This window comes from Terrapene carolina, unplaced genomic scaffold (assembly GCF_002925995.2).
Source record: "Terrapene carolina triunguis isolate 2854851 unplaced genomic scaffold, T_m_triunguis-2.0 Scaffold42, whole genome shotgun sequence".
Lineage (NCBI taxonomy): Eukaryota > Metazoa > Chordata > Testudines > Emydidae > Terrapene > Terrapene triunguis.
This window is the reverse complement of record NW_020664393.1, coordinates 5,510,524-5,535,443: the sequence shown is the minus strand read 5'-3', so window position 1 is coordinate 5,535,443 and position 24,920 is coordinate 5,510,524. Positions and strand designations below refer to the sequence as shown.

Here is a 24,920-nt window from a genome sequence, read left to right as displayed (position 1 = left end):
GAGATACTTCAGGATGAAAGTTACTCAATGAATGTTCCTTTTGTAGTTTGTTTTCCTCCCCCCATATAGTTTGTGAGAGCTGTTGTTCCTCCCTTTTTTTTGGGGGTTTTGATTTCCCCCCCCCCCCCCCCCCCCCCCCAGTGCACCCTTTTCTAGTAACTCCCACTTCTATTTCACTTCTTTTGCAGCCAGTATGCTGAGCAGTGCCCATGTTATATACTTTTACTATATACTACATGTGGAAAAAATGGCACAGCAGTTTTTCCAATCTGCCTCCTGATATCTTCCCATTAGGAGGCACCTGATGCTCACCCCTTCTTCCATGAGATTCTCATCACTCATTTTCTTTCTCTGTTAAAAAGAAAAGGAAAAACATACTTCATTGTCACCACTTTCAGCCCTAGCACTCTGGCTGCTGTTGGGGTGCCATGAGCAAAGGGGTTGCCTTGTGCTTTAGCTGTTTGCATGTCCCTGTGGCTGGTATACGTCCGTGCTTCTGAATGTCAGCCAGCAGTGTGTTCCAGGAGCAGGTTTTCCAACATCTTTCCACCACATCAGAGGTGAATGTAAGGGAGTCTTTGTTGATGTAAACTTATACTTCCTAGTCCCTGTAGCATGCAAGTTACACCAGAGTAGGCTTGCTTACCAATATGCACACCTGATTTAGACCCATTATTCCACATCACATACCTGAGCACTATTAGCCAAGGGAATTGGTATCCTGAACAGAGCTGGTCCAAAGAATTCTGCTAAAACATTGTTTTGTCAGAAATAGCTGATACTGCAAAATCTGACCCCTTTGCAGAGATGCCATAGTTCTAATGGAACCCAGGCAGGTTTCTGTCAGAGCAGCTGGACTGCCCTGAAACTGGGGCTCCACCCCTTTCACAGAGTGAAAATCAATGAAACCACAGTTTGAAATATCAACATCCTTTGAGAAAGAGAATTATGTCTCTTGACAGCTCTAACCCTGAAGTCATTCCCAAATCATTCTCCTGCAATGCAATACAAGTTGCTGCTGCCATGACTCTCAGCCAACTTTTGGGAATATTCTTTACTTTGGAAAGAGCTTGCTTCCCCCATTAGTATGGACTGGTCTTCCAAACACTTAGAACAATTTTAGACAGTAGAATAGTTCTATGACTTTTTTCTTTAGAAAGGCAGTGACTATGCATTTAGTTTACAGACGTCTCCTCTCAGCAATAAATCATTCAATTACTACTGCATCTGTTTCTGGACTAGATTTTACTCATTTACAGTCAGTAAATATTAGCCGTCTAAATATAAACCTGAACAATTAATAGAGCCAGCAGAGCAGCAGCAACAGCAGGAGGCTTGGGCAAGTCATGCATCAATTATTCAAGACCAATAAGTAAAGAAAAAACATGTCTCAATTACATGTATCAGGATAAAAGAACACTAAGAAAAGATCCTTATCTTCTCTTCCTGCTACTCACTTGCTGCTCTCTGTAGATGAGTTAGTGGAAACTTTATACACAAGGTGTGTGTGTGGGGGGGGGGGAAGGGGCAGGGGAACGGGGGAAATTACCTGCTAATTCTTTCTTCCAATAGTGTCTCCACTGGTGTGTCCCAGCCCATGTTCTTTTTCTTACCTATCATAATGCAGGCTTCCTTTTAAAGCCATTTCTTTTTCTCTTGCTGCTGTATGTAGTCAATGTTAACCAATGACAATTTTTTTTAGACTTGTATTGCATGGGTAGATTGAACTTTTACCTTGTTTTTTTCAGTATATTTTAAATACAGTTTTGGGATCACTCTTCTGGTGAAGCCAACAACCCCAGCATCCCCATTTTCTTCATTGCTGATGAAATGTGGAGAATGTTGTCTGATTATAAATTGTGTATTGCCTCTAACTTTCCTTGTCTCCACAGTTTCATTATTCTTATGCTCACCGAGAACTTTTTTATTCAGCTTTCAGTGTGCCCGGTGAATTATTATACCACAAGAGTATAGCAGCCACATGGAACTGCAAATCTGTATTGATTTAACAGGCAGTGTTCCCACTAGAATAAGTACAGATTGGTATTCTTAATATTTTAGGAAGCAAATTTAAGTTTGAAGAGTCAAAGCAGCTCAGCAAGTGGAAGAAATTCAAGATCTGGAAATGAAACAGAAAAACAGTCACTGATGGCTGCACCAGCAACTTCATATTCTACAGGGCACCCTTTAGATGGACACTGGACCATTAAAAGGTATTGTTATATCCTGGCCCAGTCCCTGTCTCTTGATGGATATTAATACATTTAAATGCACCCAAATCCTGGGGCCCAAGTGCTTCTAAGCCCCCTGAGTCTGGTTAGTGACTGGTAACTGTTCCTAGCTCTGAGTCTCTCAGGCATACTCCCATGTGCAGACCTCTTGTCTGACATCCTTCTTGGGCAGTAGGACCCTCAGTTCAGCTGTCTTAAATCCCAGAACAAGTGGCATGGCCCTCCTGAGCCCCCAGATGCTTAGACTCATTCTGCCCTTCCAAGATTACCCGGCTGTGGGAGTTCTGGTTTCAAGTTAAACCCTTCAAAGGCAATGTGGAATACAAGCATAGCACAGGAATTTCTTGACCACAGACACTTTTAGGCAACACTAGAGAGTTAAAGATCTTTGGAAGATAACACAGTCCTGAATGCAGTCCCCTGCCAAGTCTGATCTCACCGTGGGTCTGAGGTTTGGCCAGCATCCTTAGGCCTGTCATCTTCTTGCCTGTGCTGGTGGTTTGGGTCTCGAGCTCAGAAAAGCAGCCCCCTTTTAATATAGTCTCTCTCCCCTTCTTCCCTATGTACTCTAAGCTGAGGAACTGCAGACCCACCCTTTTTTCAAGCAACCTTCTGTGTAGTCTTCATTGCTCTTATGGGTGGGTGTTAAGAGATCATCAGAGTTGGTGGCTTTTGCTGGCTGTCTCATGGTAGACCTCTTGGAGATGGAGGTTACAATGGAAAGTGAAGGTTATAAACAAAATAGAATTCACAAAACAACATGGAATTCCCAATTCACTCAAACATACTCCTGGTGTATCACAGATATCCTGTTAATGTGGGGAGGAGACAAATGCTGAATCTTGGCAGGAGATTAGACTAGATGATCCTTGCGGTCCCTTCTAACCTCATGGTTCTATGTTTGTAAATACTTTGTTTCTATTTCCATATATTTCACTTGCAATGGAACCAAAGATGTGTGTATTGCTAGTCTGTACTTGGGTTTTGTCTCTTTCAGCTACTATACTCTGTTATCTATGTGCAAAGAATTTATTATTAAGTTGAGTATTTTGGGGCATTGTGTTTTAACCTAAGCAATAGCTGAGTGGCTCAGATTGTCTCTATTTTCTCTGTTTCTGATGGCTTAATCTTCCCATTCCCAGTTGCAGAGCTCAGATACAATGTTTTCATTTACCACTCAGGCCTCCAGAAGCTTTTGTATCCATTCAGTTGGAGAAACTGGGGCCACGGGACATGATGCTGAACACATTCATTCATAAGAAAGAAATCATGGGCAGCAGAATGCAGAACCCTGTAAGTGTGCCAAAGAATTATTATTTGATTTTTGATAGCATTGTTTTTAAAAAAGGCACCAACATAACACTCAACCTGCCATTACTTTTAAGGAGAGGAGGGGATGGGCCAGTGGTTAGTGTGACAGACTGGCAATATCCTGGACAAATCTTGTGGAATTAAGATAAACTTTGTTGAGTTAGGTTTAATACCTTGTAGGGTCCACTGTGTGTGGTGTTGTGGAATTGTATGCAACTCCTCTAGGAAGAGGGGAATACTAATGTAATTCTTCCAGTTATCAGCCTTTTGAAGCCACCCTTTGGAGAGGCTGACATACACCAGTTCAAACTGGATTCTCCATGGACTGCCAGACAAAGAAAGGATTTTTAGATAAAAAGCCTAGTTTTAAAGAGGCTCTGGGTCTTTGTCCTGATCCAGTAAATGGACAAGTGGCCCTACTGAGACCCCACAAGACTGTGGGTCTGTCTGAGCTGAAGCTGTGATGAACTTGAAATCACAAGGAAACCCCTTGAGTGGGATGTTGATGGACTGCTCCTGTTAGAGCCCATGTTAGGGCTGGGGTGAACTCTGGTAATCTTATTAGCATGTGTGTATGTTCTTTTATTGTTTTCAGTATGTTTTCTCTGTAGTGCTTTTACCGTAAAAATAAAAATAGGAAGTGCTGTATGTAACATAACTGTTGGCAATCACTCTGATGTTAGCCTCTGAAGAGAAAGGAAACAGGCCTGCTTAGGCAGAGTCTCTTGCTGGGATATCACAGTATAGTCAGGGGACAGTGCAGCCTGGAAATATTCCAGTCAGAAGGGTGAGAGTTGCGTGTCTCCACTCAAAAGAGGTGACGGGCAGGGGAGCCTGAAGTCTAGAGTGAGTGTCCATGCTGGACCATAAAGGGAGAATACAGGTGCAGTTGCCCTGAACTATGACAGTTAGTGCACCAGCCTGGGACTCAGGAGACCTAGCTTCAATTCCCTGCTCTTCCACAGACGTCCTGTGTGATCTTGGGCAAGTCATTTAGGGCACGTCTTCACTACCCACCGGATCGCCAGGTAGCAATCGATCTATTGGGGATCGACTTATCGTGTTTAGTGAAGACGCGATAAAATCGATCCCCGATGGTTTTGAGGTGCTCAGATACTACAGTGATGGGGTTCTAGAAGTACCTAAGTGAGAGTGCTTTAAAATGTGTTCCAAAGAACAAAAATAAAGAATCTCTGTTAAAATAATAATAATAAGAATTCTGTAGCAGAGAAGGAAACTGAACGTGAGGTGGGTTTAGTTTATTAAATAAATAGTTAATCTAATCTCAGTTTTACAATTCTGTGATCCCTGGATCAGCGGAGTTTAAAAGCTGCCTCTTGAACCTCCCACCCACTCCTCAGTTGTTCTGGGTACTTTTCTGCCACAGCTGAACATCTGACTATAGATACTTAGATTAAAAAACAGATCGCAATCTGCAATTGTATTACTATGTTAAATTAAAAAGGCTAATTGGGGTCATGCTTGAATATCACCAGCTGGGATTTTGAAGAAATTTTCATCCATAATATAGCATTGCAGTTACACGGGATTTTATTCCAGTGAAGCATCCACCATTAGCTTTAGTTAGGGATGAGACAAAATACTAGACTAGGCAGACTTTTTATCGAGTCTCTCTTGTTATGTCACTTTCATTTTTAACAGTTTGTGTTTAATTTTTAAAGGAAGATAAATAGACTTTGTGTCATAAAATCATAGAAGATTAGGGTTGGAAGAGACCTCAGGAGGTCATCTAGTCCAACCCCCTGCTCAAAGCAGGACCAACCCAAACTAAATCATCCCAGCCAGAGCTTTGTCAAGCCGGGCCTTAAAAACCTCTAAGGATGGAGATTCCACCACCTCCCTAGGTAACCCATTCCAGTGCTTCACCCTCCTAGTGAAATAGTTTTTCCTAATATCCAATCTAAACCTCCCACACTGCAACTTGAGACCATTGCTCCTTGTTCTGTCATCTGCCACCGCTGAGAACAGCCTAGCTCCATCCTCTTTGGAACCCCCCTTCAGGTGGTTGAAGGCTGCTATCAAATCCCCCCTCACTCTTCTCTTCTGCAGCCTCTCCTCATAAGTCATGTGCCCCAGCCCCCTAATCATTTTCATTGCCCTCCACTGGACTCTCTCCAATTTGTCCACATCCTTTCTGTAGTGAGGGGCCCAAACTGAATGCAATACTCCAGATGTGGCCTCACTAGTGCCAAATAGAGGGGAATAATCACTTTCCTCGATCTGCTGGCAATGCTTCTACTAATGCAACCCAATATGCTGTTAGCCTTCTTGGCAACAAGGGCACACTGACTCATATCCAGCTTCTCATCCACTGTAATCCCCAGGTCCTTTTCTGCAGATCTGCTACTTAGCCAGGTGGTCCCCAGCCTGTAGCAGTGCATGGGATTCTTCTGTCCTAAGTGCAGGACTCTGCACTTGTCCTTGTTGAACCTCATCCGGTTACGTCTTTACGGTCAGCTTTCTCAGTCAGACCCAGATTTTCTATAGGTCTAGAAAATCATCCTTATCCAGTGTCTAGAAACTGAGATACTTGGATCCTGTCTTGAATTTGCTTATGATTCAAGTCTTCTCCTAAATGCATTACAAGTTAGGCTTGGTCCTGAACAGACATGGGGTGGTGGTCGAAGCCCCATCAAATATTTTATCAAACAAATTCATCAAAATACATAATTCAGTTTAGTATATTCACAAACTATGGAACCAGCTCAATAAGCTGACTGAATATTTGTGGGGGGACTATAAGTTGAATACTTTTTGGAAAATATCTCAATGTGTCAATTAAATTGTGTTTAATATCATATGTCCTGAATAAAAACTATTCTAATAATCTTGTTGAATTTGATTATTGGATTGATATAAATTTTTACAGGATCTGCTGTACTGGTCAAAATCATCTCCAATGTTCATTCTCATCAAAGTTTTTTATGAAGAAAGGAGTTAGACTGCTTTGTAATGTTGCCTATGATCCAGAACCTTATTTAATACATTAATAAAGCAGCATTTCTATAATAGAAAATATTGCTATATTGGAATATTTTATGGTCTTTTGGATGCAAGGTACACAAATGTTGTAGAGATGTCACTAAGAAGAAAATATTATCTTGTAGAATGAAGATGAAAAAATCAAAAGAGAAGTTATTGCTGAATACTGTCATAAGTGAGTACATCAAATATATACATTTCATTCTCTTGTTGTTGTTGTTTTGTTTAAATCCTATGTGACTGAAATGTGAGAGTGGCCGAGGCTTTACTTTGAACAGGATCTTTTTCTATTAGATTACAATATAATTATTATAATGTGTTTTTCACAATGTTTTATAGTTAGTCATAAAGCAAAGAGAAAGAGAAAGGCTTCTAGTGATTAGTGGAAGATTGTGGGGAGCTAGAGGGAGCACAAGTAACATTGGAGAGAGTGTTCTGGAACAGATGGGAAATGGGTCATTCTTTTTCCAGAACCAGGATTCAGAGAGAGGTTGATGAGGTAATTAGTGGGTGAGAAAAGGTCAGGGGAGTGACTTCACCATGAGGGTAGAGTTGTAGTAAGAGTAGTTTGCAGTAAGTCAGAGAATGATCTAGTGGTGATGGAGTGGCTGGCTTTTGTCACAAATAATCCTGTAAATTCAATCCAGGTGCTAGGGTGACTGGAGGGATTGAGAAACAGGAAGAATCAGAGTTTCAAACTTGAGTTGGATATTTTTACTCTTGCTTTGACTTGGCAGTGTTATAATACTTTACAGCTGTAAGTCCCACTCTGGCTTCTATTTCTGTATATGGGAGTTTTGCCATCAACTTCAACAGAAACAGGATTAGATCCTTGTATAAGATGCCAGTTTGTCTACAAAACTAAACAAAAAACAAACCACCAAATGGCAATTTGCATATAATTTGACTGGATGAGACGAGGAAAACAAAACACAATAGTTTAATAAATTAGGTGTCCAACACAAACTCATTATGTCTCGTTACAATAAGGCATAGAGGAGTTAAGTATTAATATCTACCTCAAAGGGGTTGCCGTGAGCATTAATTCATTGATATTTTTAACGGGCTGTGAGAATATCATGTGAAAGGTGTTACAGCAGTACAGAATATTAAGCAGCTTTGCTATATGATGCCACTGTGTGTTACAGCATAGCAGAATAGCCACCTTTAAATCTGATTATTTTGCAGAAGTTGCCAAAGGATGTGTCAGTGTAGAAAGAGATTAGAGCCAGGAAGAGTACAGCTTATCTGGGTGAATGACTCACTGCACAGTAATTTTTATATAAAGACTATATGCTAATATTTGGTACCTTTTATAGATTGAGCCATCGTATGTCACTGTATGCCCTGCGAGGCCAGATCATTGCATACTACAATAGTCTGAAAATCCTGCTAGAAGATTTCCCTGTCATCAGAGACAAATACTTCATGATTGGGCTATCTCAAGAGAAAAAGGGGAACAGAGACTCAAAGGAAAATCTTGAGGCTGATCCCAGGTTTGTAATGTCTTCAAAAATTTGTCCCTGGCTGCCAGAGTTTCAAATTAGCAAGTAGAGATGAGAAAAGAACAGTGTAGCTAATAGTCCATATGCACTTTGAGCCACGTTTTCTGCCAGTGTCCAGTTGACCTCTGATTTTGTGCACACAATTGGTTGTGCCTGTGAAAGTCTGAATACATGGAATTCAAATACCCCAAAGACTTCCATCAGCATGGATGGGAGAATCAAATGAATCTAGTTTATGTCCAGAATGTAAACCCTACGTTCATAGATTCTCAGGCCAGAAGGGACCATTGTGGTCATCTAGTCTGACCTGAATAGCACGGGCCATAGACCTTCCCCAAAATAATTCTTAGAGCAGATCTTTTAGAAAAAATCCAATCTTGATTTTAAAGTTATCAGTCATGGGGATGCATGGTAAATTGTTCCAATGATTAATTAGTTTTGTCATTAAAAATTAACCCTTATTTCCAGTCTGAAATGAAATCTTTAACTCCGTTTAGCTAAAGTTGTCTTCTTCTTCTTCAGAGTTAAGTGAAACCTGTTAACAAGTGAGAGTACAAGCTCTAGCTCTGTCCCTGAACCCATTGGGATTAAGAACTAGCATCAGTTAACCACTTATCAAGAACTCTAGTTGACTCCCTTAGCCTGGCTGCTTAGCAAGGACTAAATCAAACACACGATTGCCAGATGAGCACAGTTCTACTGGGGTATTTATCCTTCTGCAGTTCATACTACATACCGGTTGCTGTTCCAAGGGTTAAATGGAGATCTCTAGTAGAGAGAGAGAGTCCATAGAACAGTTCAGAAACATCCATCACGCTGCAGGGAAAGACTTGTTTAGCATTGATTCTGCTGCTGAATGGTTTGGCCATTTAGCCCTCACTGGGCTATTATATCGATAAGTCGTGACAGAGTGTATGTTAATAAGGTATTGGCTGATGCATTGGGCCGACTCCCTTCCACCATCCAAGAAGTGAGTCAATATTGGTTTGTTAGTTTTTTAGTTTTGCATTTCTTTAAAAATACTTTGGGGGGTGGGGGATTGTTACACAACATCTCTTTCAACTATGAAATGTAGCTTGTGGTGAAAAGAGAGAGAACGGGGGGCACGCTAGAAGACAACTTTAATTAGCTTGCTATTAACAAGCAGCTGTTCTCCCTACATTTGAAATGGTGAAGAGCTCCTACGCTAGAAAGTGAATTAAAAGTAACTCAGAGGACTGTAAACTGGGGGAAGAGTAATTTTAAAACTGTCTCTCTTTCCTTCAGCCCTCATCCTTTAACCCCCACCACACTTCCCAACACCACCCCCTGCTTTTTTTGTCCACACTTTCTGTATTTCATTTATTTTCAGTTATATAATTTAAATTAAAAAAACAGCTTAGGACCACCTTGTCTACTGTCTATTAGTTACATTTCAGAGTAGCAGCCGTGTTAGTCTGTATCCACAAAAAGAAAAGGAGTACGTGTGGCACCTTAGAGACTAACACATTTATTTGAGCATAAGCTTTCGTGGGCTACAGCCCACTTCATCGGATGCATAGAATGGAACATATAGTGAGGAGATATATATACACATACAGAGAACATGAAAAGGTGGGAGTTGTCCTACCAACTCTAAGAGGCTAATTAATTAAGAGAAAAAACTTTTGTAGTGATAATTAAGATAGCCCATTACAGACAGTTTGACAAGAGGTGTGAGAATACTTAACATGGGGAAATAGATTCAATGTGTGTAGCTTCCATCCTACCTTAGTATTATTTCAGGAAATTAATTCTAGCTCCTTCTTATTCTCTGAAATAAGCCTATCACCTACATTTGTACTCACCAGATGTTTGCAGGGTGAGCAGGATGTGCACTCTAGTTTCTCATCACAGGAGGGAGAGAGGGTGGAAGAGGGGTAGAAACTGAAGGAAAGAGCATGGTGGGGAGGGAAGAGAGAAAACACACAGTAAAAATGAATATAAGGTGAAAGGCCAAATAAGAGAAGAAAGAATACTCCTGGGGGAATTCTGTGCCACTGCGCAATGCAGAATTTGCACAGAATTAATGTTCTTCTTTGAGTGATGGTCTTTATACGTATTCCAAATGCAGGTGTGCATGCGTGTCATGCGTTGGAGCTGGAAGTCTGTCAGCAGCCATGTCCGTTGCGACGCACGGTCACCTTACATTGCCACGTGCGCCATGAGAGGTTATAAGAGGCTGTGTGGAGCGACGCGCCCTCAGTTCCCTCTTACTGCCTGGTCAGAGTCAGAATCCTCTCTTCACTCTTGTACGCTCTACAAGAATGACAGTCTGTTGTAGGTAGATAGTTCTATTTCCTTTCTCTTCGTACATCTGTAAATATGTTAGTTTGGTTAGTTAGTGTATATATATAGTAGCCCCTTATGGGGTTTCTCCCGAACCCTTTGAGGGATTATGTCCTGCGTTCCAGGGTTCAAGAACTGCGCCTCATGCCCTCATTCATTCTCCATGAGCAACGAGCACACGCGCTGCCTCTACTGCCTGGGTGAGACACACCTTGTTGCCTGCTGCAATATTTGCAAGTCCTTCCTGTCAAGGACCTGCGATGCTTGACGTCAGTGCCTCTGCAAGTTCCTCATGGCGGAAGTGTTCTGGCCTCATGCTGAGTCCAATCCCGGACGGTCAGTGCTGGCTGTGCACCACCCATCACTGGCTGTGAGTGCCCCGCCCTTGGCTTCACTTTCAGATCCAGCAGCACCACCAAGACATGAGAAGATGCACAAGAACAGTCGCAAGTGCTCTCACTGCAGTAAGTCCCCATTGTAGACCGCTGCACCACACCACGTTTCCTCCCCAAGCCGGGTTCGGTCAAGTGAGACATCGCATGATGACCCCGCTGGGCCACCCCTAAGGCAGGGGCAAGGTGAAGCAGAAGCAAGACCCGCCAGAACCACCAGTTCCCAAGAGAACCGAGGATCCCAACAGCCCGCCGGAGTGCACTACTCAGCCACGTTAGCCACCTTCACCAACAGATGAGCCGTTCCTCCTCAGCTGTGACCCACCACTGCCGGTCGCGGTACCGCCTGCACCGATGGCTCTGCCACTGCTGGAGGCTTCTTTGGACTCAGAGGGCTTCTTGGCAGAAGTGCCATCCTTCTCCCTGGTCTCCTGGTGTAGTGCAGACTCCTGGGCTCACCTGCCTTTTCCGGCACCCTACGCTCTGGGCCCGCAGTACCATCAACACCCGGCCTTCTGGCACCACTAGCCCGCATGGGACCCTTATTGCTGCCCATACGCACTGTTGGTGGCCTCATACCAGCCCACGTCAGCCCCTCCGCTGGCTCTGCTAGTCCTGGACCTGGAGGAGGACCTGGCGCTCGATCCAACACTGCCGACCCCGACAGCAGGCTCCTCCTCTCCGGACAAGACCCTGATCCCATCTACCTTCTCCTCTCCTGACTGTCACCACCAGTACCAGGAGCTGCTACAGACGATGGCCCTTGACAAAATATGCAAAATTTTGCAGAATTTTAAACTGTGTGCAGAATTTTAAAATTTTTGGCACAGAATTCGCCCAGGAGTAAAAGAAGAGGGTTTCAAGAGAGAAAATAAATGAACAGTTATAGAAGAATCAGTCTAAATGGGAAAAATTAAAAAACAAACAAACAAACAAAAACCAAAGAAAAGATGTGTCAAGGAACCTGATCCTAAACCCCACTAAAATCAGTAGAGACACCCATTGACTTCAGTGAGTCTCTGGATCAGGTGCCATGAAAAAAATTGGATAATAACATGGTTACCCTCAATCTTTACAGTTTTGCCTTAGGTAACTTGGTAATGTTACCTGAGTATTAGCAATATTCCCTGCTAAAGGACAGGAAATGCACAAATGCTGAGATAATTTTGTTAATTTATCTAAGATAGTCAAACATTTAGCTGTGACACTCTGAGTATCTTTCCAGGACCTGAAGGAGAGCTGTGTGTGGCTCTAAAGCTTCTCTCTCTCTCTCTCTCTCCAACAGAAATTAGTCCAATAAAAGATATTACCTCACCCACCTCTCTCTAAAAAGATTTTCTGGCAACTACAGAGGCAAGAAAGAAGGGGGGGAAAGGGAAACATTGGTATTTGTTTTATGTTATAGAAAGTCTGTTTTACCTAGTATCTTTAAGCTTAAATTGTGCTTTGGCTCTTTCTGAAGTGTGTGTGGAGGAGTGCAGCTAGAATGATGGGGGGTGGAATTCTGAATAATTTCCCAGATATCACCAGGGCAAATGGCCTCATCTGGATGCTATATAAGTTGTCTTGTTTCTTTCTGAAAAGTTAACATAACATACCACATCATAGCAGAAATAAATGACATTGACCTCTTGGGGAGGGGAGGGGCATTCTTTCCTTAACCCAACCCTGGAGAAAACACCATTTAAAATGAAATGGAGCTATGTGTGCATCGAAGAGGGGGGGAAACAGACCCCTTTGATGGAGAGATTAAATATACAGACATCCATGCTATGGGAGCATGCTCACTATTGAGAGCAACTGCAGCCTTTGTACTTGGTCTCTCCCTGCTGTTAGGGCTTCCAGGCAATGGTGTAAAATGGAGGAAACAGATAAAGAGAGTAAACAGTAACGTCACCTGGTAAAGTGCAGTTTCCTTGGGTACAGTTTGTTCTTATCATTCCTTATGCAAAATAGGTAATGAACAGTTGGTTAAACAAATCCTACCCAAAGGTAATTCTCTCATTTACAACACACTGCAGTTAACCATTCGTTATTCGACTCCCACACAGATGCAAGTTGTTCTTTCTGCTGTTTGACCTCTCTCTTTAATCACAATAATAATTAATAAGTATAAAACTCACTTTGATGTAAATCAAACTTATTCCCCCCCACTCATAGGTGCTGGAACTAGGGATGTGGGGCGTGCTGCAGCACCCCCTGACTTGAAGTGTTTTCCATTATATACAGGGTTTACAGTTTGGTTCAATGGATCTCAGCCCCCCCCCCCCGCCACTATAAAAATTGTTCCAGCATCCCTGTCCCCACTGAGTTTAAACCTCTCATCTGAGACTAAATTAGTTCAATATTGTATTTCATGCTCATGTGCACTGAGACAAGAAGTGGCTGTTTTGTTTATGTGGAAAAACAAAAAAATACATGATGTGTATTCTAACTTTATAATTTAACATCTTCTGACAAGAAGATGGGGCTGTCTACTGAAAGTTGTACAGGAATTTAAGCAAATATTCATTGTAGACTTTTAATTCTTATGAATTGTTGTAGCGCTACCTATTACTATGGAAGAAGGAAGTTACATTATCCAAGGTCTACATTTCTAATTTAACTTTGTTTACCAAGAGAGGGAGGATCGTAGAACCTTGAGGATCCCTGCTGATTCTCCCACGTTATAACACTTCATCACCACACTGGGCCAACTCCTTCCAAACAGGGCTGCGTGTGACTCCTTTGAGCCTGGCTGTGTTGTTTCTGAGGCAGACAGAAGCAGTCAATCAGAGAATGATGCAAGATAGTGCTATCCTATGTCAAAGTTGAACACTTTTGCCTAGGGATCAAAGAGACAATCCTACAAAGTGCCTCTTGTGAGGTGTCAAATGTCTTCAGTTCTTGTTGAAGTTGATAGAAGAACAGGAGTACTTGTGGCACCTTAGAGACTAACAAATTTATTATTTATGCTCTAATAAATTTGTTAGTCTCTAAGGTGCCACAAGTACTCCTGTTCTTCTTGCGGATACAGACTAACACGGCTGCTACTCTGAAACTTGAAGTTGATAGAAATTGGGGCCACTCAGCACTTTGCAGGAGCCATTCAGAACCTTGTAGGAATGGGCACCAAGCTCATTATTTTGCAGGGCGGGCCCATGGCTTATTATTTTTGAATAAATAATACCACTCTGGTTGAGAGAGGCCATTTGGCATAAGTGACAGTTGTGTATTTGGTTCAGAGAAGCCTTTTGCAGGGCATTCTGGTCTCCTAGGTTTGTACACGATAAGGCCTGGTTGAAAACCCACTGAAGTCAATGGAAAGATTCCTATTGAATTCAGTGGGCTTTTGAATCTGGCCTTTAGCAATCATTTGATCTCTGAAATATGCTTATTTCTAGCTGTTCCAAATCTTTGGGGTAAATCCCAACCCAAATGGAAGTTTTGCCTGAGCTAGCAAGAGGTTTTTTTGCCCAACTTTTAAGTGAGAATTACAGCATCGTAGTATTTAGATTTAAAAATTATTTCAGAGACTTTTATTTAGTTGTAACATTCCAAAGTGACAGGAATCTATCATTTCCCCATATAACAGGTCATTTCAACCACGACCACATCGTTTGTTGTCTCTTGATGGGCAAGCCTTCCTCAATTTGTGGTTCATTCCTCACCCTTCTGAGGTGCTGATTATGTTTAAAATGCTGCCAGAGAAGGTTGGTATTTACAAACTTGAAGAGAGATTTTGTTTTCTTAATCAAAGCATGTAGCTGTATCTGGAGGACAGACCACATTCTTCATACATGTTGAAATGTTGCTTTGTCATTAGAGATGACTAGTCCTGGGAAATAAACAAACTCGCAGTGTGTTGATTAGAATGCCTGCTACAATTAGGATGTGCCATTGGAGTGGTGTGTCAGGTCACAGGCATTAAGAAAAAAGGTTGTATCCTCTGTGTTTGAGACACAGGAGCAAAAGATAAAAGGATAGCAGGGTAATTCAGGTTAGTTTGGATCTTTATTAAAACCAGCCATGTTGGATCCCCTCTGCCTACAGACAAACCTGCATGTCCCTAACCCTTCCCCTGCTGTCCATCCATCTGTCTCTCCCCCCCGCCTTCCCCAAATGTATAGGGAAGTAGCAGTGATGTTGGCTCTAGTAGCTGTGTTAAGAGGAAAGTGTGGGTTTAAAATGTGAGGAGGGAAAATAGAGAGACACTGTAACATAGCAATTCTTTGCTCCTGATCTATTTATCTTTTTCATGGGGGGAAAAAAGTTTTTATTTAAACAGTACAAAAAGACACTCATTCAAGACTCTAGGAGCCCTAACACTCAGTAGTACAACATAACATTTTAGATTGTAAGCTCTTCATGGAAGAGGCAGTCTTCTGTTCTATGTTTGTCCAACACCCACCCAGTGGGCCCTAATCCTGACTGTGGCCTCTAGGTACTACTGGGATACAAATAATCAGTAATCTTCGTTCATGAATATTTGCTATTGCTATGTATTTTCTTCACATTTTCTGTCTATCATTTGAAGGGTTTTCTCCCAATGTTTATTTTATCTGCAGGCTGCTTACAGAGCACTCAGGCAGAGCCTGCAGATTGTGGCAGCACTTCATGACATCGTTTCATACCTTTTCAGCTTTGCTCAATTAGGAAACTCCCCAAACTGTTTTGATTCCCTAAATCCAGAGCCTCTGACCGCGGACTGGGGAGGGAACGAAAGGATCGGTAAGTAACAAATACATCACCATCAGTGGTCAGAGCAGGCTCAGAAAAACCTTTCAACAAAAAAGAGGACAGTTACTGACTGAAATGGTGCCTTTTACCTTAAATATATAGTATATGATGATGTATTAGTGCCAGAAAATACCTTTATCCACCCCCATATTTTCACGTCTCAAGGTTTAAATCAATTAAATTGCCCTAATATCAAATGCTTTCAGTACATTCCACTATGCACATTTTGTGATCTCACAGCCTTTTACAAACATGAATGAATGTGACCTCACCACACCCCTATGAAATAGGTAAGTAGCATCATTCCCATTTTACAGATGAGAAAACTGAGGTATCAAGGGAGTTAAGTATCTTGCCCAAGACACAAAACAACTCTATGGCAGAGCCAGAAATGGAAGACACATCTTCTGTCTCCCAATTCTGTGCTTTGATCACTAGACCTTCTACTTCCTCCTCCTCCCACCACCACATAGGTCTTATAAATCTTATTTCAGAATAAGTAATAATTAGTTGTTTAAATTTTTTTGGGCTGGTCAGATTTTCCCATGTCTTTCTACCATGTGGCTCCTACAATGTGAAATGATGCTTCTGCAGATGGAGCAGAACTCGTTTGGCCTCAGAGCCATTGAACAGCAGATGCCCTTTAATTAAGACAAACACCTGATCATTTCAGGAGATGTGTGTAATGTCTGGTTTTTGCACCAGCCTTTCACTCCCAGTCAAGAGCAAATATTAGCACAATAATGTTCCAAAAGCCAGAGATTACAGGATAGTGCACTGGTTAAATTGGGAGGGTTTGGCTGCTGTACGATAAACTGGGGTTAAACAAGATAAACAAGAAAGTTGTCCAGGCTGCACTGCACAATTGATTGCCTTCCAAATACTCTTATAACACAATGAAATTCTGTACTAAATAGAGTAAGATTAAATGGCTACAACAAAGCCTTATTTGTGTAGAAAAATCCCACAAATGCAACGTGCATGTCTATCCTGACACAAGTACAAGGCCGTTTACAACTAGTACCTCTAAAATTCAGAATAAAAAAGCCTGGTTGATTTTTTTGTGATGTCACATGGTATTATGGAGCGGCGTGGAGATCACAGTACTTTCTCCTGTGGCGAAGATAGAAGCCTCAGAGAGACAGTCCCAGACATCTTTACATTCAAATCTACAGGCTTTACCTGGGACCCTTCTTTGTTGTCCAAGAAAACCTCCTCCTCACCTTTACTGTTCCTCAATATGTCTCCTAACAGCTTAAGAACCAGCCTTGCATATTTCTTGTAAAATCAGATTCTACTCTGAAAAGTCTCTCTGTAAATATGGCATCATCTCTGTAAAAATGTGTCCCAGTAACTTTCAGATCAAATCTGCTTGGTTTACAAGTGAGAAGATGGCTTTCCTATCTGCCAATGCTAGAAGCTCAGACTGGAATTTGAAAGGCAAACTGTATTCATTCTGGATCACTCAGTACCAACAATAAGAGATTCTCCTCTCACATTGATGTGAGAGCGGTTTGTGTCTGACATGCATGAAATTGCTCCTGGCTTCGGCTGGTGTAAATCAGAGGGGACTCAAGCCCAGAAATTCTGCTACTGAAGCTTAGTTAAGAATTCTGATGATGATGCATGTGCCAGACTAGGATCCAGCTCTCTTCCCGATAGTTCTGTGGGCTCTGCAGTGTTAATACAAGTAAAAAGTAGCAGAATATCAGTCCGGCATTCGAGTCAGAAGACATCACTTCAAATGCATGCAGGAAGCAGCTCTGTTGAGTGAGTACCATAGTGACTTCTTTGGCTTTACTTTGTTTTTTTGGCCTAAGATCTCCTCTTGTTCCTACACTGAGAGACTTGACCTCTCACCAGCTCTGAAACTTTCCTCTAATTGAGAAGCAGTGCCATAGCGCTTTAATTGACACTCTCGTCCTTGCTTGAGCATCACCAGTTATCTGTGGTGAAGGTGGGCTGTGTGGACTGTTCAACAATTATTGAAAATGTTTCAGACACTTTTGTGTCCCCCCAACCCCATTGTGGAGTGGACAAAACCTGTTGGAACACATTGGTCAGTGTAAAAGTAGTGCTAGAGGGCCTTCCTTTTTACCACAGCATAAACTCTTCAGCCCTTCTGTGAGAGACTTGGGATGGAATGCATCAGTACAGGAGATGGGCATTTTAAGGTCCTGTGTCCATCTTTAGAACAAAAACATTCACTGTGCTAGCCTAAAGCAATATGCTCTAATTTTTATCACATAAAGGCCCCCACACAGTCATGCTATGAAGATTTGACCTGGATATTGTTTGCATGATTTTGTTCTGAATAATCTGTATGATTTATTCTGTTTGTAAATAGGATAATTCATTCAGATTTATTTGAGCACAAACATAAATAAGTAGAAAATCCTGAGGGGGAAGGAAAGAAAGATATCTTAAAGATGAGACACATGTTGAAGTTATCAGAAAGTCCCATTCTTATTTTCTGCACTTACTGGTACTTGCTTCCTTTCACTGATGGTAGACTGTCAGAAAACTGCAACACACTATGCCAAGGGAGGGGGGCTGTCACCTCCTGCAGCACTCTGTCTCTACCAAGCGAGGTAGCAAAAAGCATTGCATTCTGGCCTCCTGCTTGGCAGTGCAGAATGTTATCACAGGTTGCTTGGTTAGCTCTGTCAAAGTTAGACTCAGGACTCATAGTTTGTCAGACCACTCTGTTTTATTAGCACAGCGCTCTGCTAATACATTCAGATAATGTGAGCCCCCATGCAAGATTCAAACAGTCTTATTTATACAGATAAAAGGGTGTGAACTAAACAAAGGGACAGAGAGAGCAAAATTGTAAAATTTGCATAGGGCACAATATGCATATCCTGCTTCCTTATTAACTCTTATCGATCTAAGGCTAATGCTTCACCAATTGCCCTTAAGTGGGGCAATTCATTAAGCAGTTAATGTCTGCTTTCCTGCCCCCTGGCTTGCAGCATTTCTCATTTCTACTTAAAGGTACATACAGCATTCTTTAATTCATTCTATTTCTTTAATATAATTCATTTCACTTTCACAGCTCATAATGATTTTATCTTTGACCAGCAGATTAAAAAGGCAGGATTTTGTTTCCTTTATTAAATCAGTTGCGTAACTCTTTTTTTCAAAGATAAAACAGATGAAATGTATACCGTATGCAGAAATGGTATCTGTTACATAATAGATTTTACTTATGACTAGGGTTAAGCTGTATTGCAGCTTTCTAAATGCACTCAGCAATGGGATGGTTTTCAGCAGTCGGATTATACCTGTATACAGTGGGCTAGATTCTCGAAACATTGGACATATTTGTGCATATTTACAACAGAAAATGTTTGTGGTAGTGTATAATGCATATGTAGGTTGCCATATGTGGTATTTGTATGACATTTCAAGCCACATGCTTTTGTGTGTTTACGTCAGAGCCGGCGCTTCCATTTAGGCAACCTAGGTGGTCGCCTAGGGCACCAGGATTTGGGGGGGGTGGCATTTTGCCGCCATCGGCGGCAATTCTGCGGCGGGGGGTCCTTCCGCGTTCCAGGTCTTCGGCGGCAATTCTGCGGCGGGTCCTTCACTCGCTCCGGGACCCGCCGCCGAAGTGCCCCGTTGACCAGGAGCGCGGAAGGACCCCCCCGCCGCAGAATTGCCGACGACGACCGGGAGCGCGGAAGGACCCCCGCCTAGGGCGCCAAAAACCCTGGCGCTGCTCCTGGTTTACGTAGCTATATAACTTTGCACTACTCAAAGACTGAGCGGCTGGAGATCTGACTATGATAGTGTAAGTGTAATTTTAAAAGAAAAATTGAGGGAAGCTTCCTTTCTGGCCTGACAGTTTTTAAATTAATGAAAAATCAGGTCTAAATATGAAATTTCTTTCATTCCTTGAAAATGAAAGAGACCAATTCTGCCCTCGGCTGTATCCAGTCAGAGTTGTATATGTGCAGAATTTGTTTTGTGATAATTTTTATGCTATTATTTGGATGTATAAGCAGGATTCTTATAATCAAATACCTAAAATAAACTGATTAAAAAACCCATGTTCTAAGTCTGTCTGCCTTTAAATAAGTCTGAAAAAGTTCACTGCATGAAAGAACTATAGCAAATCATAAAGATTTGCATTCCCTTTTATTTTAATACAGTTATGTTGACTTTAATGTTTTGGGTCATTTAACTTAGCAAAAAGGACTTAGTACATTGAGCACACACTAAAAAAACACACTCAGATGTACTAGTGACTTCATTTAAGGAGTGGCTGAGAAAAACACATGTAATAAGCTCTGAAAACCACCTGGAAGTCTGAGCTCATAATGATCATCAGCCAGAACCGCACAATCGAATGCATACGGAAAGGTTGTGTAAAATATATTTTTATTTCATATGTCACACTTTTAAAAATCCAAATAAATACGACAGATTCTGCAGAAGTTAAATATTCCCTTAACACTTTTCATAAGATTGTTCTGGCCCTTTGTGCCTGACAAAAATATCCTCTTCTTTCACGGCTCATTCATAGCCACTCCTCTGCCCAGAAGTGACTACATTTCACTGATAAAGTTATGGTGATCTGAGCCTCCTAATGGATAAGACATTGGTCTTCTAAGATAGGGACTGTGAGTTCAAGTCCTGTCAGTGGTGGGTAAGCAGTTTGAGGCACTCAGATAATACAGTGACAGGTGCTAACACAAGAACCTAGGGAGAAGATTTCTATACACCAATAGATTATAATGTGCTTTGGGATTAAAAGTGTTGGATGAACATGAAATGTTCTTTGCTGGTTTAAAAAAAAACTAAACATGCTGGGCCTGATGATCCTACAATGTGCAGGGTGTCTTTGAAGAAGATAGTGCTCTGTACCTTGCAGAATCAGCTCCCTAATGGTATGTCTACCTGCAATGTAAGCCCAGGTTTAATCAGATGACTCTGGGTTAGAGCATCTACACTGATTGCTTTTTAACCCTATGTTAAGAATTTTCTTACCCAGACTCAAACCTGGAGCCCTGGCATCCACACTGCATCACCTAGATCCAAGTCAAACTGACTATATCCCAGTCTCCCTGGGGTCCTCCCAAAATGTGGCCACTCTAGTCCTTTGACCATGGTGCACTGTGGGGAAAACTTGACTGTTCACCCTGCATGGAACAGTCTGCTAACACATCCTGCCCAGCAGTCATTTTGGTCTGTGCACTCCCAGCTTCTGGAGCCAACACATGAAGGAGGAATCTTTTGAAGAACTTTTCTTGTTTGTGCTTTCACTCCTGTGTCAGGAAACAGGCACAGCTTTCACGAGATGCTGGTGGACATTTCAGTGGCATTTTCTGACCCATCACAGGCACTTGACAGAGCTTTTGGAGGAGGAGGAAGAGGAAGAGAAGAAGGACACAGACATGGCAGACTCAAACTGCCTGGTGCTGTTCATGACACTTGGTATAGCTGCTGTGGGCAACAAAGAGAGGCTGGTGGGATCACATCATAATGCTGACCAGGGGTGGATAAACTAAAGGCTTAAGGTCTGATCCTGCTCCCTCTGAAGTCAATGGCAAAATGACTATTGATTTCAATAGGAAAAGGGTTGAGTCAACCTTTTTTCTCATTGGTGTTATGTTAAAAATTTGTGATATACGTAAGAATGCTAATAGAACCGTTCTTTTAAGAGGTCTGTAACCTTTTATTCCTTATGCCTGTCTCTCTCTCTCTTTCTGCCCAAACTATGTCCCCACAATCCTCCAATTGCCATAACTTCTTCCCTACAGCATGTTTTTGCAAGGCTGAAAACAATGTCCGAAGACAGCAAAAATTATTTTGTTCCAGAAGCACAATTCTCCTGGGGGGGGGGGGAAAAGGCCTTTGGTCATGAAGTGGAAGACTTTTAGAGGTTAAAATAGATCACTGGGCCAGTATATATTAGCATGCATTTCCTATTGCCTAATTTGATGGATTTATTGTTGTCCTGGGAACTATAGGAACTGAACTTCAAGAGCTACAAAAAATGATTGACAGCCTTCAAAACCCCTTGGATCCTAACAAAGTTGCCCAACTGCTAATCATTCAAAGAGAAGTTATGTTTCTACAGTTTGATGCAGCAGTCAGACATTTATTACGGTGAGAGTTAAAAGTGCTAATTCCAAAAAATCATCTCTGCCAGACTCTTTTATAAAGTACTGTGACCGGGTTTTAATTCAGTTCAAGAGGAAGGAGCTGTCTTAACACAAGTAGAAAAGATGAATTTAAAACAGCTGTACATAGTTCATCTATCAATTGACAGATTCCTTATCTGCTATATTTAAGAGGATTTCAATTTAGCGTATCAGAGTACAGCTTATCTGCGAATGTGAGGCTTATTGGTAGTGTTCCTGTGTCATGTGCATTAGACATTCAAAAGAGAATTTTCTTAACTTTATCTATATCAATAAAATTGTGATTTACAGTATTGATAGATTATGGGCACTGCCACCAAGCACAGAGGGATAGTAGGGAGTGACTCCTACTCTCTCCCCTTTTAATTGCTGTTCTGTAGTATAATTTGATTGTTGTGGGAAGATGATGTAAACACAGCATTGATTTGTTGACAGATTGCAGATCCACAGGGAACCAGAAATAAAAAACAGGCTAGTTTGCTTTATCTTTTACTCACTAAGGCATTGTGGGCAATTGGTTAGGAAAACATTTCACTTCGATAAAGATTAGTATGCTGACAGGAAATTGAAGCAAATATGCCGTATGCTACATCTGTATCACTTCTTTATTGAGAGCATGATTAAAGTTCATTTTCTCCAAACTGGGGTTATAATGCAAGTGAGAGCATAGTGACACTAAAATGCAAATTGCTTTATTATGAGTCCTTTGACATATTCCAGCTGTGAATGCTCAAGGTGTCCTTTATTGCTAAAAATACTCTATTTATCTTATTTATTTATTTATTTATTACTTGTACAGCACCATATGTGCATGTGAAACAATGACAAAAAGCAAAAAGACAGGGTCCCTGCCCCAAGGAGCTTACAATTAGAGGGTGATGAGCGCTTCCTGAGAGAACGGGTGTTGAGGGTGCTCATCACCTTGCAGGAAATAGTTTGGCTTCAGGCCTTGAGTTAAAAGGTGTGCAAAAAATGTGGGGATGAGAAATGTCTGTTGTAAAAGAGATTCAGATGAACTTACAGAACTATTGTATATTTAGGCCGATTTCCAGTTTAGTTTTTGGATGTTTCATTTATGTAGTGTGTGTTTATAAAGTATATAACAAAATAGCATGATATCTCTATGGAAGAACGCACTATGGATCTGGGATCTCTTTGCTCATATGCTCTTAGTCATGTAGACATTATGGAAACGTTTCACTTTTCAGGCTGGAGTCGCAAACGGGGAAAGTAATGATGGTGTCCTCCTTATAACTTTTAGCCTAGCGGTTAGGGCACTCATCTCAGATATGCGAGACCCAGTTCAATCCCACTATCCTCTGCTTGATGTGGAGAAGGGATTTGAATTTGGATCTTCCACACTGCAGGAGTCTCCTAGCTACTTCGCTATGGGATATTCTGGGGTGGGGTGCTCTCAATCTCTCTTGTTGAACCTGCTCTACTTCATATAAATAATTAAATAGTTATTGAATCAAGGACTTGAACCTAAATCTCCTAGATCCTAGGCAAGTGCCCTAATCACCAGGCTATAGGGTCACTCTCTCCCTGCCTAATGCCTGTGGCAAGTCATAGTCATTTAAATGTTTACTGGGTTTTTTTCAGTTTGCCCCCAAAATGTCATTTTTGGTTCAACTTCTAAATGAAGCTTTTTTTCAGTTTTCTGGAATTGCCAGCAAACCAACAAATCCATTATTTGCCCAGCTCTACTCCTGACTCATAGTCATGTTCTTCAGTTACAAGCTAGCCCTTCTACCATGAGAAGAGCTGTTTTCCATTAAATGTCCCTGGCATTAGTAGGATGTTATTTTCACTTACGTTAATACATGGGCTGGTGGATACATTTTTGAGCCGTAGTTTCTTATGCAATTGCAAGTGGCCAGTCACTGCATTCAGCTTAAGCATAGCAACTAAGGGCTTGTCTATGGACTTGCTTTAGTCTGCACTTGCATGCCATGCACGAACTAGCCCACGTGGACCCGTTGGCATGCACTTAACATGAACTAGGGAACTTTTAGTGTGCACCAGCAGGGTGTACACAGACCAGTTAGTGCGTGACCTACTAGTGTGGTCTAAAACACCATGTAGACAAGCCCTTAGCTTTTCACTAAGTACATAACTACAGTCAGTTGCAGGTCACTGCCCACGACTGCGATGTTCAGTTCAGCATATTAATATGAATGTGTAAGCTAGTTACAGACTATATTTCAATTTTTTTTATAAAGATGGTATTTAAAAAGTGATTTTGGTGTCTCTTCAGAGAAGTATATTTGTCCTCTGGGAATAGTTTGGCTTACCAGAGTGTTACAGACAGTATGCACCATGGGCTGCCTCCCCTGAGTAACTCTGCAGTAAGGAGTGTATTTGCCTCACAGCTCTGGCTCCCGCAGCTACTGGACCCACGCAGCCCCATGGTGAGTAAAATGTACTTTCAAAGAATGATTTATTTTATTTGTTTCCTGTCTGTACTTGGGTGCTGAGTGGAGAAGTTGTTGTCAGTTCTTGCTGTGATATCCATTCTGTGGTAGCACAGAACTTAGTGACTTTTCGTTTCTGTGATCATAGTCAGTTTCACTTTGCCACTGGGGTCCCTAGAAAAAGTCCACTACTTATCAAGTAATCATAAAAACTAAAAAATAGAAGAGAACTATTACTGTAAGTCATCAGATCCGCTGTATCCAGAATAGGATTACTCCCTACACTGTGTGTTGGATCATTTTATCTACCCTAATTGTAATGATGGACCTTCCACTAACTTCCTGTTGTGGGTCATCAGATGCATTAAAGAAAAAGGCTAGTCATAGGGCCTGATACAAAGCCTACGGAAGTTAACTTTCCTTTGACTTCTTTGGATTAAACCCATAGATGCTAGGGTTAGTAGAGGTTTCCAGATATTCAGTTTAAACTTTCCTTTGCTCATTTTAATCCTAATACTCCTAGCTATACTCCACTGGATCACCCTAAATGACTACTTTCCTACCTTGGTGTTGCACCTTTTAAGTCCTTACAGAATTGTGAAACTTCTGCAGTCGGTAGCTTGCTCTAAATCAGCGGTTCTCAAACTGGGGTCCGTGGACCAGGGGGTCTGCGAGTCATGTCCGGGGCCACTGGCCCCGCTGATCAACTCCTCCCCATCCCTCCCAGTGCCTCCTGTATGCTGCGGAACTGCTGTTCAGCGATGTGCAGGAGGTGCTGGGCAGGAGGGGGAGGATTGGGAAAGGGGCGCGCTTGGGGGAGGGGGTGGAAAGAGGTGGGGAAGAGGAGGGGCAGGGTTGGAGCGGGTCAGGAAGAGGAGGGGCAGGG

At 41.8% G+C, this 24,920-nt stretch overlaps 1 protein-coding gene across 1 annotated transcript in view; it reads left to right on the top strand.

Annotated features, from left to right (window-relative positions):
* Nucleotides 1-14,417: 14,417 nt before the first annotated feature.
* Nucleotides 14,418-24,920, top strand: part of LOC112102827 (coiled-coil domain-containing protein 162-like) — a 12,037-nt gene continuing 1,534 nt past the window's right edge. Inside the window, exons 1-4 of the mRNA XM_029912171.1 lie at nucleotides 14,418-14,441; nucleotides 15,297-15,459; nucleotides 21,447-21,585; nucleotides 23,878-24,031. Coding sequence (XP_029768031.1) covers nucleotides 14,418-14,441; nucleotides 15,297-15,459; nucleotides 21,447-21,585; nucleotides 23,878-24,031 — 480 coding nt within the window. The remainder of the gene's footprint in view (nucleotides 14,442-15,296; nucleotides 15,460-21,446; nucleotides 21,586-23,877; nucleotides 24,032-24,920) is intronic.